General features: G+C 41.6%; 2 protein-coding genes across 2 annotated transcripts; both read right to left on the bottom strand.

Annotated features, from left to right (window-relative positions):
• Nucleotides 1–1325: 1325 nt before the first annotated feature.
• LOC103666152 (olfactory receptor 4D9) lies at nt 1326–2261 on the bottom strand. Its single transcript, XM_008694179.1, has one exon. It carries the CDS (start codon nt 2259–2261, stop codon nt 1326–1328), a length of 936 nt encoding a protein of 311 aa, XP_008692401.1.
• Nucleotides 2262–10224: 7963 nt separating this feature from the next.
• LOC103666282 (olfactory receptor 4D11) lies at nt 10225–11238 on the bottom strand. Its single transcript, XM_008694293.2, has one exon. The coding sequence runs from the start codon at nt 11158–11160 to the stop codon at nt 10225–10227; it is 936 nt and encodes a 311-aa protein (XP_008692515.1). The 5' UTR covers nt 11161–11238.
• Between the last annotated feature and the right edge of the window lie 1602 nt (nt 11239–12840).

Raw genomic sequence — 12840 nt, 5'->3', positions numbered from 1 at the left:
TGGAGCCCAAGGTGGAAGAAGCCTGTCTCTCTAAATGACTGCATGTAACAGCTCTTTCTAAAGAGCAGTGTTGGCCTGTGCCATGAGCAGGAAATAAATTTTTACTCTGGTTATTAAATATTTTGGTTTTGGGTGTTTTTGTCACAGCATTTGATCTACTCTGATTAACAGACAAGTGCCAGCTTCTGTGGCTTGAGCTTTGTCATGAAGAGAGACATAGTCTAGTAAAATCAATAGGTGCCAGCAAAACATCAGTTGGATTTTTAGGTAAACCTTCTCCTAGTATCCTTCTATCCCTTTCATTACAAAGACTAGCAAATTCCCAGATTCAATGATTAAATCTTCATGCTTTTTATGACCCTTTCTTTATGTCTTACTGGATCAAGTGGACAGTGTTAAAAAGTTTTGGGGTCCCTATGTTCAGAAACAATAAGGAATTTGGGCGTGACCCATCTGCGATTGGGTTAATCCTGCTATACAATGAGGAGTCAGTTTCTTCCCCAGTGGAGTGCTTAGCATCCTGTTTGCTTCAACCTTGCACAGATCCAGGTGAGCTGTCCACAGCCTTTACCCATCACTGTTATTTCTTGATGAACGCTCCCACTCACAGCATTACCTTCTTCTGTCTAGAGGAAACCATGGCCTTGAAGTGATTTGAGGATCTTCTCTTCCCAATAGAAATCATGGATTTGCATTGCTTAAGGGGCCACCAGTGGAGTTCTGCCTTCTTGAATTTCCTCATGAATGTCAACTAGTGGTATTCACTCCATGAACGTGCTATTTCATGGCTACGTTGAGCTCACCGTTGCACAAATGCAGCATATTCTTACACCATTCTCTCCATTTGTAATACTTGTTTCTTTTCTTGAGTTGTGTTTCTCTGTCTCTTCCCCTTGAAATGGTCTACTCACTGTAAAATGCCTTTTGAAGCTCTCAGGTGAAGTGCCTACAATATTTCCACAGCACTTTGCTTATGTCTTCATTAGAGCATTTTGGAATATGGCTGTAGGAAAGTGACTATCTTTAATCTTTTTGCAGCAATCTGAATTCTAGCACTGTCAGGCACATAATGTGTGTGCTGTAAAATATTTGCAGAATGAATAATTGAAAGTGAGTAATGGAAGTGATTAATGAGCTTCACCTTAACACAGTGTCACCTATAGGTCCTTAGCACATACTATACTACAGAACCAACCTCTTTGAGGACTCCATGATATTCATAAATGCGCCCTTGGTTTTGGCATTAGAGTGATCTCTTCCCATTTTGAGAAAGTGAAGTTTAATGTCTACATTTACCGTTTGGGGCTATCTCATTCTTACAGAATTTAAATCCTTTCTGAATGCCCTAGTCTTTTCTTTAGTCTCCTCATGGCTGACTTCATTTCCTGATTCCTCAGGGTGTAGATCATAGGATTGAGCAAAGGGGAGATGACAGTGAAGGTGACAGAAATGGCTTTATCTGTGGGGAGGGCAGTGAAGGGCCGGGCATAGACATAGATACAGGGCACAAAGTGTAGGGTCACCACAGTGATGTGGGAGGTGCAGGTGGAGATGGCTTTCTTCCTGCCCTCCCCAGCATGAGACCTCAGCATCGCCAGGATGACTGTATAAGATATGAGGAGAAAGAAGAAGATAAACCAGCTGACCAATCCATTATTGGAAATCATTAGGAGCTCCAGAGTGAAAGTGTTAGTACAGGCAAGTTTGAGGACCTGCGGGACATCGCAGTAGAAAGTGTCAAGAACATTGGGTCCACAGAAGGGGAGAGGTAGCAACAGGGAAATCTGCACGATGGAGTGGACAAAGCCCCCTACCCAGGAGGCCAGCACCAGGCTAGTACATCGTCCCTTACTCATGATAGTCATATAGTGAAGGGGTCTTGAGATAGCTATGTAGCGATCAAAGGCCATCACAGAGAGAGAAAAAACATCTGCTCCTCCCAGAAGATGGAAGAAAAACATTTGAGTGACACAGCCATTGAAGGAGATGGTTTTTCTCTTTGATAGAAGATCAACTAGGACCTTGGGAGCAGTAATGGAGGAAAAGCAGATGTCCAAGATAGAGAGATTGCGGAGCAGGAAGTACATGGGGGTGTGAAGGTGAGACTCACAGGTCACAGTGACCATGATGAGGAGGTTTCCCAGCAGAGTTGTCATATACACTATAAACAAGAAGACAAACAAGACCCAGCTCAGCTCTCGAGACTGGGTAATACCCAGGAAAATAAATTCTTTCACTCTGGTATAATTTCCCTGATCCATTGGGTCACAGATCCTTTTCAAGTATGCGTTTGGAAGAAATAGCAAAGCAGTTGAAGAATGTGTTATAAAATCTACTGTTGTCTTTTCTGTCCCTTGACTCTTGTTTGCCTTGGAAGGAAGCTCTTTTTCTATGCCTGTGCTGTGCCTGCAATTCAGCATGCCACCAGTAGGTGGAAGATTATCCAGGTTTTTGACTCAGTCATCCAAGTGGATAGGTTCTATCACTGTGGTCACTGAAATATAGGTGACAGGTCTGTGAACTTATTCAATTGTACTTTTACTATACAATCTGACACTTAAAATAATAAATAGTAAGCATAAATTCAACTACATGAAGAATTTTGTTCACAAAATACATCATCACAAGAGTTAAAAGATAACCCACAAATGGGATGAGGTATTTACAATATATATAGCTGAAAAAATATTCATGTCCAGAATATATAAAAAAACTTCTACAAATCAGAGGGAAAAAAGATTACAACTGAATCAGAAAATGGCAATGAACCACAACTGCACAAAAGAGAATATCCAAATGCCAGTTCGACTTCACTACTTATCAGGGAAATGCAAATTAAAATTACAGGAAGAAACTACTACATACACACCAACATGGCTAAACTGAAAATGATGAGAAATACCAAGTGATGGTGGAGATGTGGAACAACTGGAACGCTCATACATTGCAGAAGGGCTTGTGACATTGTACTGTACTGTCAGGTTATATCTGCTCATGCTGTGTATGTATCACATAGGATGCAGATATATACCTAAGAATGGCTATTCCACTCCTAGGAAATCTGTACAGATGTCACATGCACCACAAGACATATCCTACAATGTTCACAGCAGCACTATTTGTAATTGCTTCACACTGGAGAATGCCACAAATGCCCATCCACAGTAGGAAAGAGAAATCGTGTTAAATCCACACAGTACATCAGTGGGAATGGTCTACACTATGTGTAATGGTATAAATGAACCTCGTTATGTTTATCACACGACGCAGGTAATCCAGGCACGAAGGAGTGCACACTCTCTTATTTTGTTCATGAAAAGGATAAAAAGATACAACACCAAAGGAAACACGAGGGAGGTTTCTGAGGTGCTGATGATTTTCTGTTTCTTGATCAGGGTGTTGTTACAAAGCCGTATTCAGTGTGTGTGAAAATTCATCAAGCCGTACACACATGGGCATTTTCTGTATGTATGGACATTATACTTCCATAAAATGTAAAGCATAACGAACATGTGGTGATTATAACATTTTACTCTCATATCTAAAGAATGAATTTCATTGACAGTGACATTAAATGGATTACTCGCTTTCATAATAGTTACTTCGAGAGTTTTGTAGTTGTAGCCTTTACCAGCCACAGCCTGAGGGCGGCCTTCTTATTTTTCTCCCACTTAGGGACTTAAGGTCCTCCCAAATCCTTGTGTCAGGCAGGCGGCCCTGTAGTTCTTTCTCTGATTCTGATTTTAATTTCTGCATTTCTTTTTCATTTTGCTCTTCTAATCTTAGGAAAAAAATCCTTAACTGACCACGGTTCCCCAAGTAGTAGTCTCCTTTTTGCTCCCACAGAAACATAAGATAAGAGCCCCCCCCCATTCCATTATCATTTATTCCGATTCATCTCAGTCTCACTGTCTTGGGGGTTTAGTAATGACATGGAGTGACAAGAATAAAGGTTCAGAATAATGATTGCAGGAGACTTCAGGTCTCCAGGAGCCCAGAATTAAGAAATCCCCTCACTATACTCACCGTGGCTAGAAGGCGGAGAAATCTTACCAGGAGTCTGATCAATCTGCACTGCAGGAACATATTTTCATGGATGACCGCAGTCCACTCTAGAATCTTTCTTTTGGATAGTGGAATGATAAGTTAATAAGTTTCAAATCTTCTGCTCCAGAAACCACCGCAAGAAAGCCTAAGAGTTTTCTGTGTCTCCTGTCCCCTCCCTTCCTCCCTCCCTTCCTTCTCCCTCCTGTTTTTCTTTACCATATCCATTTTCTTTCTTTATTTTCTTCCTTATATACCATTTCCATGACTGTATTAGGATTATTAGATTATTAGCTTATCCTAATCTATACATATATACATATAATGTAATATGCACAGTTGGTTAAGCATCTGTCTCTGGCTAAGGTCATGATCCCAGGGTCCTAGGATCAAGCCCCTCATTGGATCAAGCCCCTGAGATGATCTTTTTGAGGGAAAGGTGACTCAAATATCTGTCCTTTTTCTAAGAAGTTTACAGTGAAAACAGTAGCGTGTTGCAGCTTGTGGAATCAGTGGACGGAAAAGTGAGGAGGTACAAAATCATGGCGGATGTACACAAAAACCAGTCCCATTTGGGCACATAATGCTTGTAAACCCTGTCTACGAGTCCAGATGAACAGTATCGCCCCACACTGGCATTTGGGATACACGTGGGTGCATCACCTGGGACATGTATGCAATTTGGGTTTTACCACTTCTTAGCTGGTGTGACCCTTGGCAAGTTACTTACTACCAGTACCAAACTCATGATAAATATGCAAGATTCCCAGGGCATGGCTTAGAGTTCGTTCTCAGCCTGCACCATTATAATTTATCTGCAACATGATGAGAGTAAGACCTACCTCACATGCAGGATCCTTCTGAGGAGTAGGTGAGATTATATGTTTTGGAAGCAGCTGAGGAAGCTGATTCTGCCAGCGGCTACTCCGTGTGGCCAGCCTCAAGTGAGTGCTTCTTCCTTACACAGGCCAGGTCCATCTGTGGGGGCTTGTCTGAGAGTGGCTCATCTTGCTATTGGTTCAAAGCCCTTCTCCCAACATTTTGGGGTAAATTTAAAATGCAATCTCTCCTTTAGTAATATTTTTCACTTCTGCTCAAAAAATTCAGAATATTTTATCACATACCTGCTTATAAACACCAATACATTTATTTTTGTATGCAGTTGTAAATATAGGTATTCCTATAGAAAAACTAATCCTCAGTTGGAAAGGCAATCATCTGGGTATCAGGCTCAGTGGGCAGGGAAAGGTGGTGGGGGGGAGTGGGGGTCCATGCAACTTTCAAGGTCTCAGCATTATGGAAATGTGAGCAGAATAATGGAGCTCTACTCTGCTTATTTTTTGCTTGCCTTTTTAAATAAAGATTTTATTTATTTATAAATAAATAGAGAGTAAGTGCACAAGCAGGGAGAGTGGCAGGCAGAGTGAGAGGGAGAAGCAGGTTTCCCACTGAGCAGGGAACCTGATATGGGGCTCGATGTGGGGCTCAATGTGGGGTTCAATGTGGGGCTGTATCCCAGAACACTGGGATCATGACCTGAGTTGAAAGCAGACGCTTAACGAACTGAGCCACCAAGGCACCCCTATTTTTTGCTTGCTTTTAGTGAACATTTATGGAGTGATTCTTATGTGCTATACCAACTGCTTCATTTTATCTTTTCCAAAACCTATAGTATCCACGTGAAATAGATATTATCTTGATTTTGCAAGTGAGGATACTGAGGCACAGAAAGAGTATGTAACTTGCTCAAGGTCTCCCAGCTGGGAGAGCCATGTCTCAAACTGAGATTTGTCTTATCGCAAAGACTGATGCTCTTAACTCCTGCAACTATGCTTCTTCCCAGGGTTGATCAGCCCTTCCCAGAAAATGCCGCAAAGAAAAAATAATCTTTCCCAATCAAGTGAAAGTAGTATGTGGGTGTTAGGAGACTGCACGTCCTCCCCTGTGAGAGGCTATCAGAGTGACCGGAGGAGGAAAGCAGAGTTTGAAAGAGCGGACTGCAGTCTTCAGAGGCATGTTTGCCAAGAGCCTGCATCGACTGCATGGGGCGCTCCAGTGCAAGGCGCAGAGATGAGACCCGAGTAGCAGCACCTTACATACAACCTCCTCTTGGAAATAATGGATCTGGTGGTTCCAATGGAGGCCGTCTTTTTTACGAGGAGTGGGAAGGCTACTTGGAGAGTATTAGATTATGCATAGTGCTTTGAAACACATGCATAATACAGAGTGGGGAGGGGAAATGGACAAAGAAATACAATCGTTCATGTCTTTGCAAGGTCAAGATACAGAGCACAAGAATTTCTTAGAAATCACCCCAAAGGAGACCATCTTTAGGAAACAAGCCGTCACACATGTTGGACAGAGCCTGCAGCCAGAGGGTTACCCTCGTACCCCAGCTTCCCACTGGGCAAATGCTGCCCCATTCTCTACATGGAGTTAAATCTCTCGTGTCACAGTTTTCTTTTTTCCCAATGTTGAAAAGCCTCTACTCTTAATTGAATCCCTATAAGTTTTAGGAGCATGATTCATATTCATTAGTGCATGAGGGCATAGATAAGCGAGCCATTAAAACACCTACCTCAAAGCCCCCAAACTTCCAGTCCCAGCCAAGGAACATACACTGAATTCAGGAATTGTTTTCTTGGTGCTGTTTTTCCGCGGCAGTCACCCTCCTGGGAGCTGGGATATTAGCACCTTCTCAACTACCTTCAACACTTTGAACCTCAACATCCCACCAAGTAGAATATATCACATCCCTGAAGCCAACTCACGTTCTTCTTGTATTCTGCAAGCCCCACTTCCCCTTTTCCTAAGAGTGAAAGAACACCACTTTCATTCGCTTCATTGGAATTTTGGTTTCAATAGGAACGTCCTATACACTTGCAGTGTTTCTGAAAAATCCACGCTGGCAGCTTCTCAGTGTCAGAAGTTCACGCTTACCAACACTAACGGACTTCAGTCTCCAAGTGGGAAATTGATCCTCCTAGGGCGCTCCAGCTGCATACTAGAAAAAGTAGGTTCTGGGGAAATTCTATGTTTAATGGAAAGCCTGCCTCAAAATGAGTGATTTTGTTATTTTCTTCCTTCGGATGGGAAAAGGCAGCCTCAGGGAATCACATCTTACCGACTCTTCAGCTTTGCCTTACAGTTTCTCAGCCCCCTGGATTAGTCCCTCAGCCACAAGCCCAATATAGGAATGAGCAAAGGGAATATTGTTGGTTATGAACATGGAAGCTAAGCGGCCAATTCAGTGGAGTTCCTGTGGGAATCATTAAAATGTCACCAAGCCCTTCTCTCTCTCCCTCATCTCTTCTCTGCCCCCATCTCACACATAATGCAGAGGTCCCAGCGCACAGTCAGGACATACCCTTTTCTCTGGAGGAAGCCTATGAGACGGTGTATTATCCTCTTTGGCTCAAGAAGATAGCATTGCGTTCAGTCACACCAAGGACTGTGCCGTCTTCCTCCTGACCAAAATCGATTTGCTTGCAATGAGCTGGGAAATGAAACTTAAGTAAATGAGTATCAATGGAAAAATCAAAGCCCTGTAGCTACTGATGGGGCAGCTCGCAGAGACTGGGCAGTGTAGATTTATCTGTGCAGCATTGCCCCTATACGATTACTGTATTTTTTATTTTTTTTAAATGATTTTATTCTTAAGTAACCTCTACACCCAACGTGGGGCTCAAATTCACGAGCCCCAAATCAAGAGTCACACGTTCTGCCAACTGAGCCAGCCAGGCGCACCCCCCCAACCCCAAGGAATTACTTTAATCTACTACATGTCTGAGATCCATAGTTCACTTACAACCTAGGGAGGTAGCACAGTCACAGCTCCTGATAGTCGTCCGTTTAATTACTTCGGCATTATTTTGTTATTTGGTTCATGGGTACCCAGAGATGTTTATCACTAACGTGTTTGATTCAGGGAACAATGCAAGAAAGGGTAATTTGGAAGCTACATATACGCCCAGAGTCTGTTAAATTTTCTAGGGTTCTTAGCAGCAGAACTTAAAAAATAATAAAAAGTGATTTAAATGGAAAAAATGCAGTCCAAATTGTGATTTGATGTCACTCAGATAAATGATGCATGTTTGTGTAATCGGATGCTATTGCTTTCCCCTTCCTCTGAATTACCCATCAGGTTATGGTGTACATTTCAACATGGTTTGAGGACGTGTCAGGAGCAATGGTGTGGCAGAGGTGTCTGGGTTCTTGCCCTTTGGGATTATGCTTCTGCAATACAATAATTCAGACCCCATATATCTTTGGTGCCATCCAGTTCTGACATAGCAATAGCAATCTGATCTGAGGGAGTCGCCAGAGATAAGAAGGGAAGGAAAGGACACATTTGCACGAAATGGACTATAAGTGGCTTGTGGTATGTGTCTTTTATAGGCCATTTCATAAAGAAAAGCCTAAGGACTGTTGAGAGCAAAGCTACCTGAGTAATGTAGCAGGACTCCATGAATGGTGCCTTGGCAAGTATGGATTATTCTTAGAATTTTCATGGTAGAGGAAGTAGGTTAATATTGTAAAAAGTTAGAATTGGTTGATCAAGTGACAGGAAATGGCAAACAATTGAGCCAGTTAGTTAATGAATGCGTATGGGGCCAGCCCAGATCCGATGACAGACAGAACTGAAGTCTGTCCTCAACACTCACCACCCTTTGGCTAACTCTCCTTTGGCTCGTTTCTATCTACTGACTCTGACTTTTTGGTCTGGTCCCTTATCTCACTCTCAAAGCTAGGGTTTATCTTTGACTCATTATCTTCTTTTGATCTGAAACTCTCCTGCATTGTACCTTACCAGCTGCAGGGTGTCTCTTTAAGTGGTATAAATAGCACGCAAACCTATTGTCAGGACAGAAAGCTAGAAATGTTAAGATGATAGATGCTTTGAATTCAATGTACATTCCTTTGCTTTTTTATCCCATCAGGGTTTTTTTCCCCACAATAATGAAGAATATGGGCCATACAAGAAAAGAGTGTAATAGGCTAATGGGGGAATGAATGTGTGTGAGGCAGAGCAGTAAGGGTGACATTGAGAAGAACATTTGCCTTGCACTGAACATTTACTATCTGCTAGGTGTTGTATGTTTCATACATACCATCTCCTTTTAACCCTACCAATGACTCCATGAGATGCATAGTAGGAGTATCTTTGTATAGTGAACTATAACCTGTGGAGAGACAAAATAATTTGCTCAAGATCACACAGCTGATGGGATTTGGATCCAGGTCACCATACTTTACTTTTTACTTCTTTACCAGGCTTTCCCAGAGAAAACACCAGCCTGTACCACCTCTTCCCAAACACCAACAGATTGAAAAACGGATTAGAATTTTACCTTCGTTAACACCTCCTCTCTTCCTCTCTGACAGGAAGAATAACTCTTCAATGGTGAAGGTAATCTGAGACTGGAAAATCAGTTCTTCAATAATGAAAATGGGTTGCTTCTCATGTAGGATCCCTTCTGCCTTTTTCTAAATTTATCTTGAGAATGTGAATCTGGTATGTCTGGTTCTGCATGAGATAAATCCTTTTAGGACATATGGGGAAAGCTTCCTAAGATTCTTCATTTCTAATAGGAATCCAGGAGGACCACCATTATATAGTGTTGAGGTTCTCAAAAGGTCACGAGCCCATATGGAGTTTAAGTGGGCTGAGAAAATGTCTTAATCTGTGATAGGCCGTATGTACCCATATATGTGTACTACAGAAGCTCTGATCATAAGATCTTTTCTAGGACAGGATTGTAGTTTTGTATAGACAGTTCTGGTAATGTAACACATTACATTCACATGGAGGAAGAGAGATAGATTAGGTGTCTGAAGACTTATCTCTGCAATTTACTTGATATAAGATCTTGAGCAAATCACTCATATCTAGACTTCTATTAACTTACCTCTTGAAAAAGGATTCAATCAGTCTCTTTACCTGCCATTTAGTTGTCCTCGAATAGAAATACATCAGTCTGTTCAATCCTATAAACACAGTTACTTCATGCTCACCAGAAGCTTGAGTTATTAGTAACCTATTAACTTAAATAGGAAAATAAATTGTTATCTAGTAAGTATAGTTGGTTTATTGACAATGTAATCAAGTACATAAATACGACTCTATAGAAAAAATAATGGAAGGAGTCCTTGGCGATGAAGAGGCTGGAGATTCTTACACTATTCCATCATGAAAGCTTTGAGTCTTCTCCTCAGTCTCCTCATGGATGACTTCATCTCCTGGTTCCTCAGGGTGTAGATCATGGGGTTCAACAGTGGGGAGATGACAGTGAAGGTGACAGAGATGGCTTTATCTGTGGGGAGGGCAGTGAAGGGCCGGGCATAGACATAGATACAGGGCACAAAGTGTAGGGTCACCACAGTGATGTGGGAGGTGCAGGTGGAGATGGCTTTCCTCCTGCCCTCCCCAGTGTGAGACCTCAGCATCATCAAGATGACTGTGTAGGACACAAGCAGGAAAATAAACCACAGGGTAGTGACTAAGCCATTGTTGGAAATCATCAAGAGCTCAAGTGCAAAGGTGTCTGTACAGGCGAGTTTGAGGACCTGGGGGACATCACAGTAGAAAGTGTCAAGAACATTTGGTCCACAGAAGGGGAGGGGCAGCAGCAGGGAAATCTGCACGATGGAGTGGACAAAGCCCCCCACCCAGGAGGCTACAATAAGGGCAGTGCATCGCCCTCTACTCATGATGGTCACGTAGTGCAGGGGCTTGGAGATGGCCATGTAGCGATCAAAGGCCATCACAGAGAGAGAAAAAATGTCTGCCCCACCGAGAAGATGGAAGAAGAACATCTGTGTCATGCAGCTTGTATAGGAGATGGTCTTTATCTTTGACAGAAGGTCCATGAGGACCTTGGGAGCAGTGATGGAGGAGAAGCAGATGTCAAGCACAGCTAGATTGCGGAGCAGGAAGTACATGGGGGTGTGAAGGCGGGACTCACAGGTCACAGTGACCATGATGAGGAGGTTTCCCAGAAGAGTAATCACGTACACCAAACACAAGGAAAGAAATAAGACCAAGCTCAGGTCTTGGGACTGAGTAAGTCCCAGAAATATAAATTCTTTTACCCTTGTGCTATTTCCCAACTCCATTGAATCATGTTTCCTCTTCTTTGTGTAGCTTGAGAAAAATAAAAAATATTATTTCAGAAAGTGTTCACTGTCCCTTAATATATTGCACAGAGTCAGGTATGAGGTCTGGAAACTAGTGAGCTATTACCACGTGAAAAGCTGTCCTGAAGCTATTGCTAATGTATAGAAAATGACATCTGATTAACACAAGCATGCATCTAATTATTCTTCTGTAAATTATAAGTATTTTAGATATGGCATAAAAATAATGTTCTACGTATAGAAGTTCTAAGCATTCGAGATAAATGGGTGGATGTTAAATATTCAGAAAGGGACTACTGGGGCACGAGGAATATAACAATGGGGTCAGTTTGGTGTGTGGGTAAGGCAATGTGCCTGTTTGGTTTCTTTTCCACATTGCATGCTCCATTTATATGGTTTAAGAACCCTATCTGCAAAATGGTTCCCTTTGGACTGAACTTCAGAGAAACACTCCTCCCTTTTTTAAATTGGAAATTTAATTCTATGAAAAATGACACAATTTTAAAGCCATGAAGTTCTTCTCTATTGGTTTATTCTCACTTAACAAGACTTCTTTATTTCTACCTTTAGGTACCAAAACCCCTGCATGTTGAATAGCTCCTCAGCTGTGGAAATGAAAGTGTAACTCAGATCTTCTCTTCTGTTCATTGTTCTAGATTTGTTTCTTAAAAATTATTATTATTTTTTATAGAGCTATCGAGATACAATGGACTCATGTATTTGAAGTGTGTACTTTGATGTTTGGATATGAATATATACCCACGACGTCACCATATTTAAGATTGTTACTATATCTAACACCCGAAAAACGTTCTTGTGACCCTTTATTATATGTCCCCTTTGCCCCTCTTTCTTCAGGCAACCACTGATCTGCTTTTTGTCACTATACGTTAGTTTATATTTTCTAGAATTTTCCATACATTGAATCTTACAATATAGACTTCCTTTTTGGTTTTTTTTGCACTCATGAAATTTATCCATGCGTTTGCGTGCACCAATATTTTCTTCCGTTTAATTGTATGGATAGACCACAGTTTGTTTATCCACTCACTTGTTGATGAACATTTGGGTTGTTTTTAAGTTTTTGGCTATTACACATTAAAGCTGCTATAAATATTCATTTACAAGTCTTTGTGTGGACATATGTTTTCACTTCTCTTGGATAAGTACCCGGGAGCAGAGTGGCTGTAACTCTTAAAATTCAATAATAAGAAAACAAACAACCCAGACGAAACACAAGGGGATGAATGGTTTGAACAGACACTTCAACGAGAAGATTTAGGGACAGCAAATACACACGTGAGAAGCTGCTCAGCGTCATTTATCACTGGGGAAATGTACATTAAAACCACAGCATGCACCTATTAGAACAGCTAACATAAAAAAGACAGATGTATCAAGAACGGGTGAAAATGGAGAGGGATTGGAACTCTGGGAACAGAAAACGGCATGACCACGTGCGAAAACAGCTTGGCAGTTTCTTACGATGTGGAATGCATACTTACCGTATAATCCTACTGCTTTTGAATTTCTTTCTTTTTCTTTGACGAATCCTTGAAATGGGCTTTAATTTCTTTCTTTGCTGTTTATCTCCATTTTCTAACCGTAATCAGAAACAAAAGAAAGATGAACATCACTTCCCTCTCACTTTTTTGGGTG

Source organism: Ursus maritimus, unplaced genomic scaffold (assembly GCF_017311325.1).
Source record: "Ursus maritimus isolate PB19 unplaced genomic scaffold, ASM1731132v1 scaffold_23, whole genome shotgun sequence".
Classification (NCBI taxonomy): Eukaryota; Metazoa; Chordata; class Mammalia; order Carnivora; family Ursidae; genus Ursus; species Ursus maritimus.
Note: the sequence above shows the minus strand (reverse complement) of the source record. Positions and strands in the feature narration are given on the sequence as shown.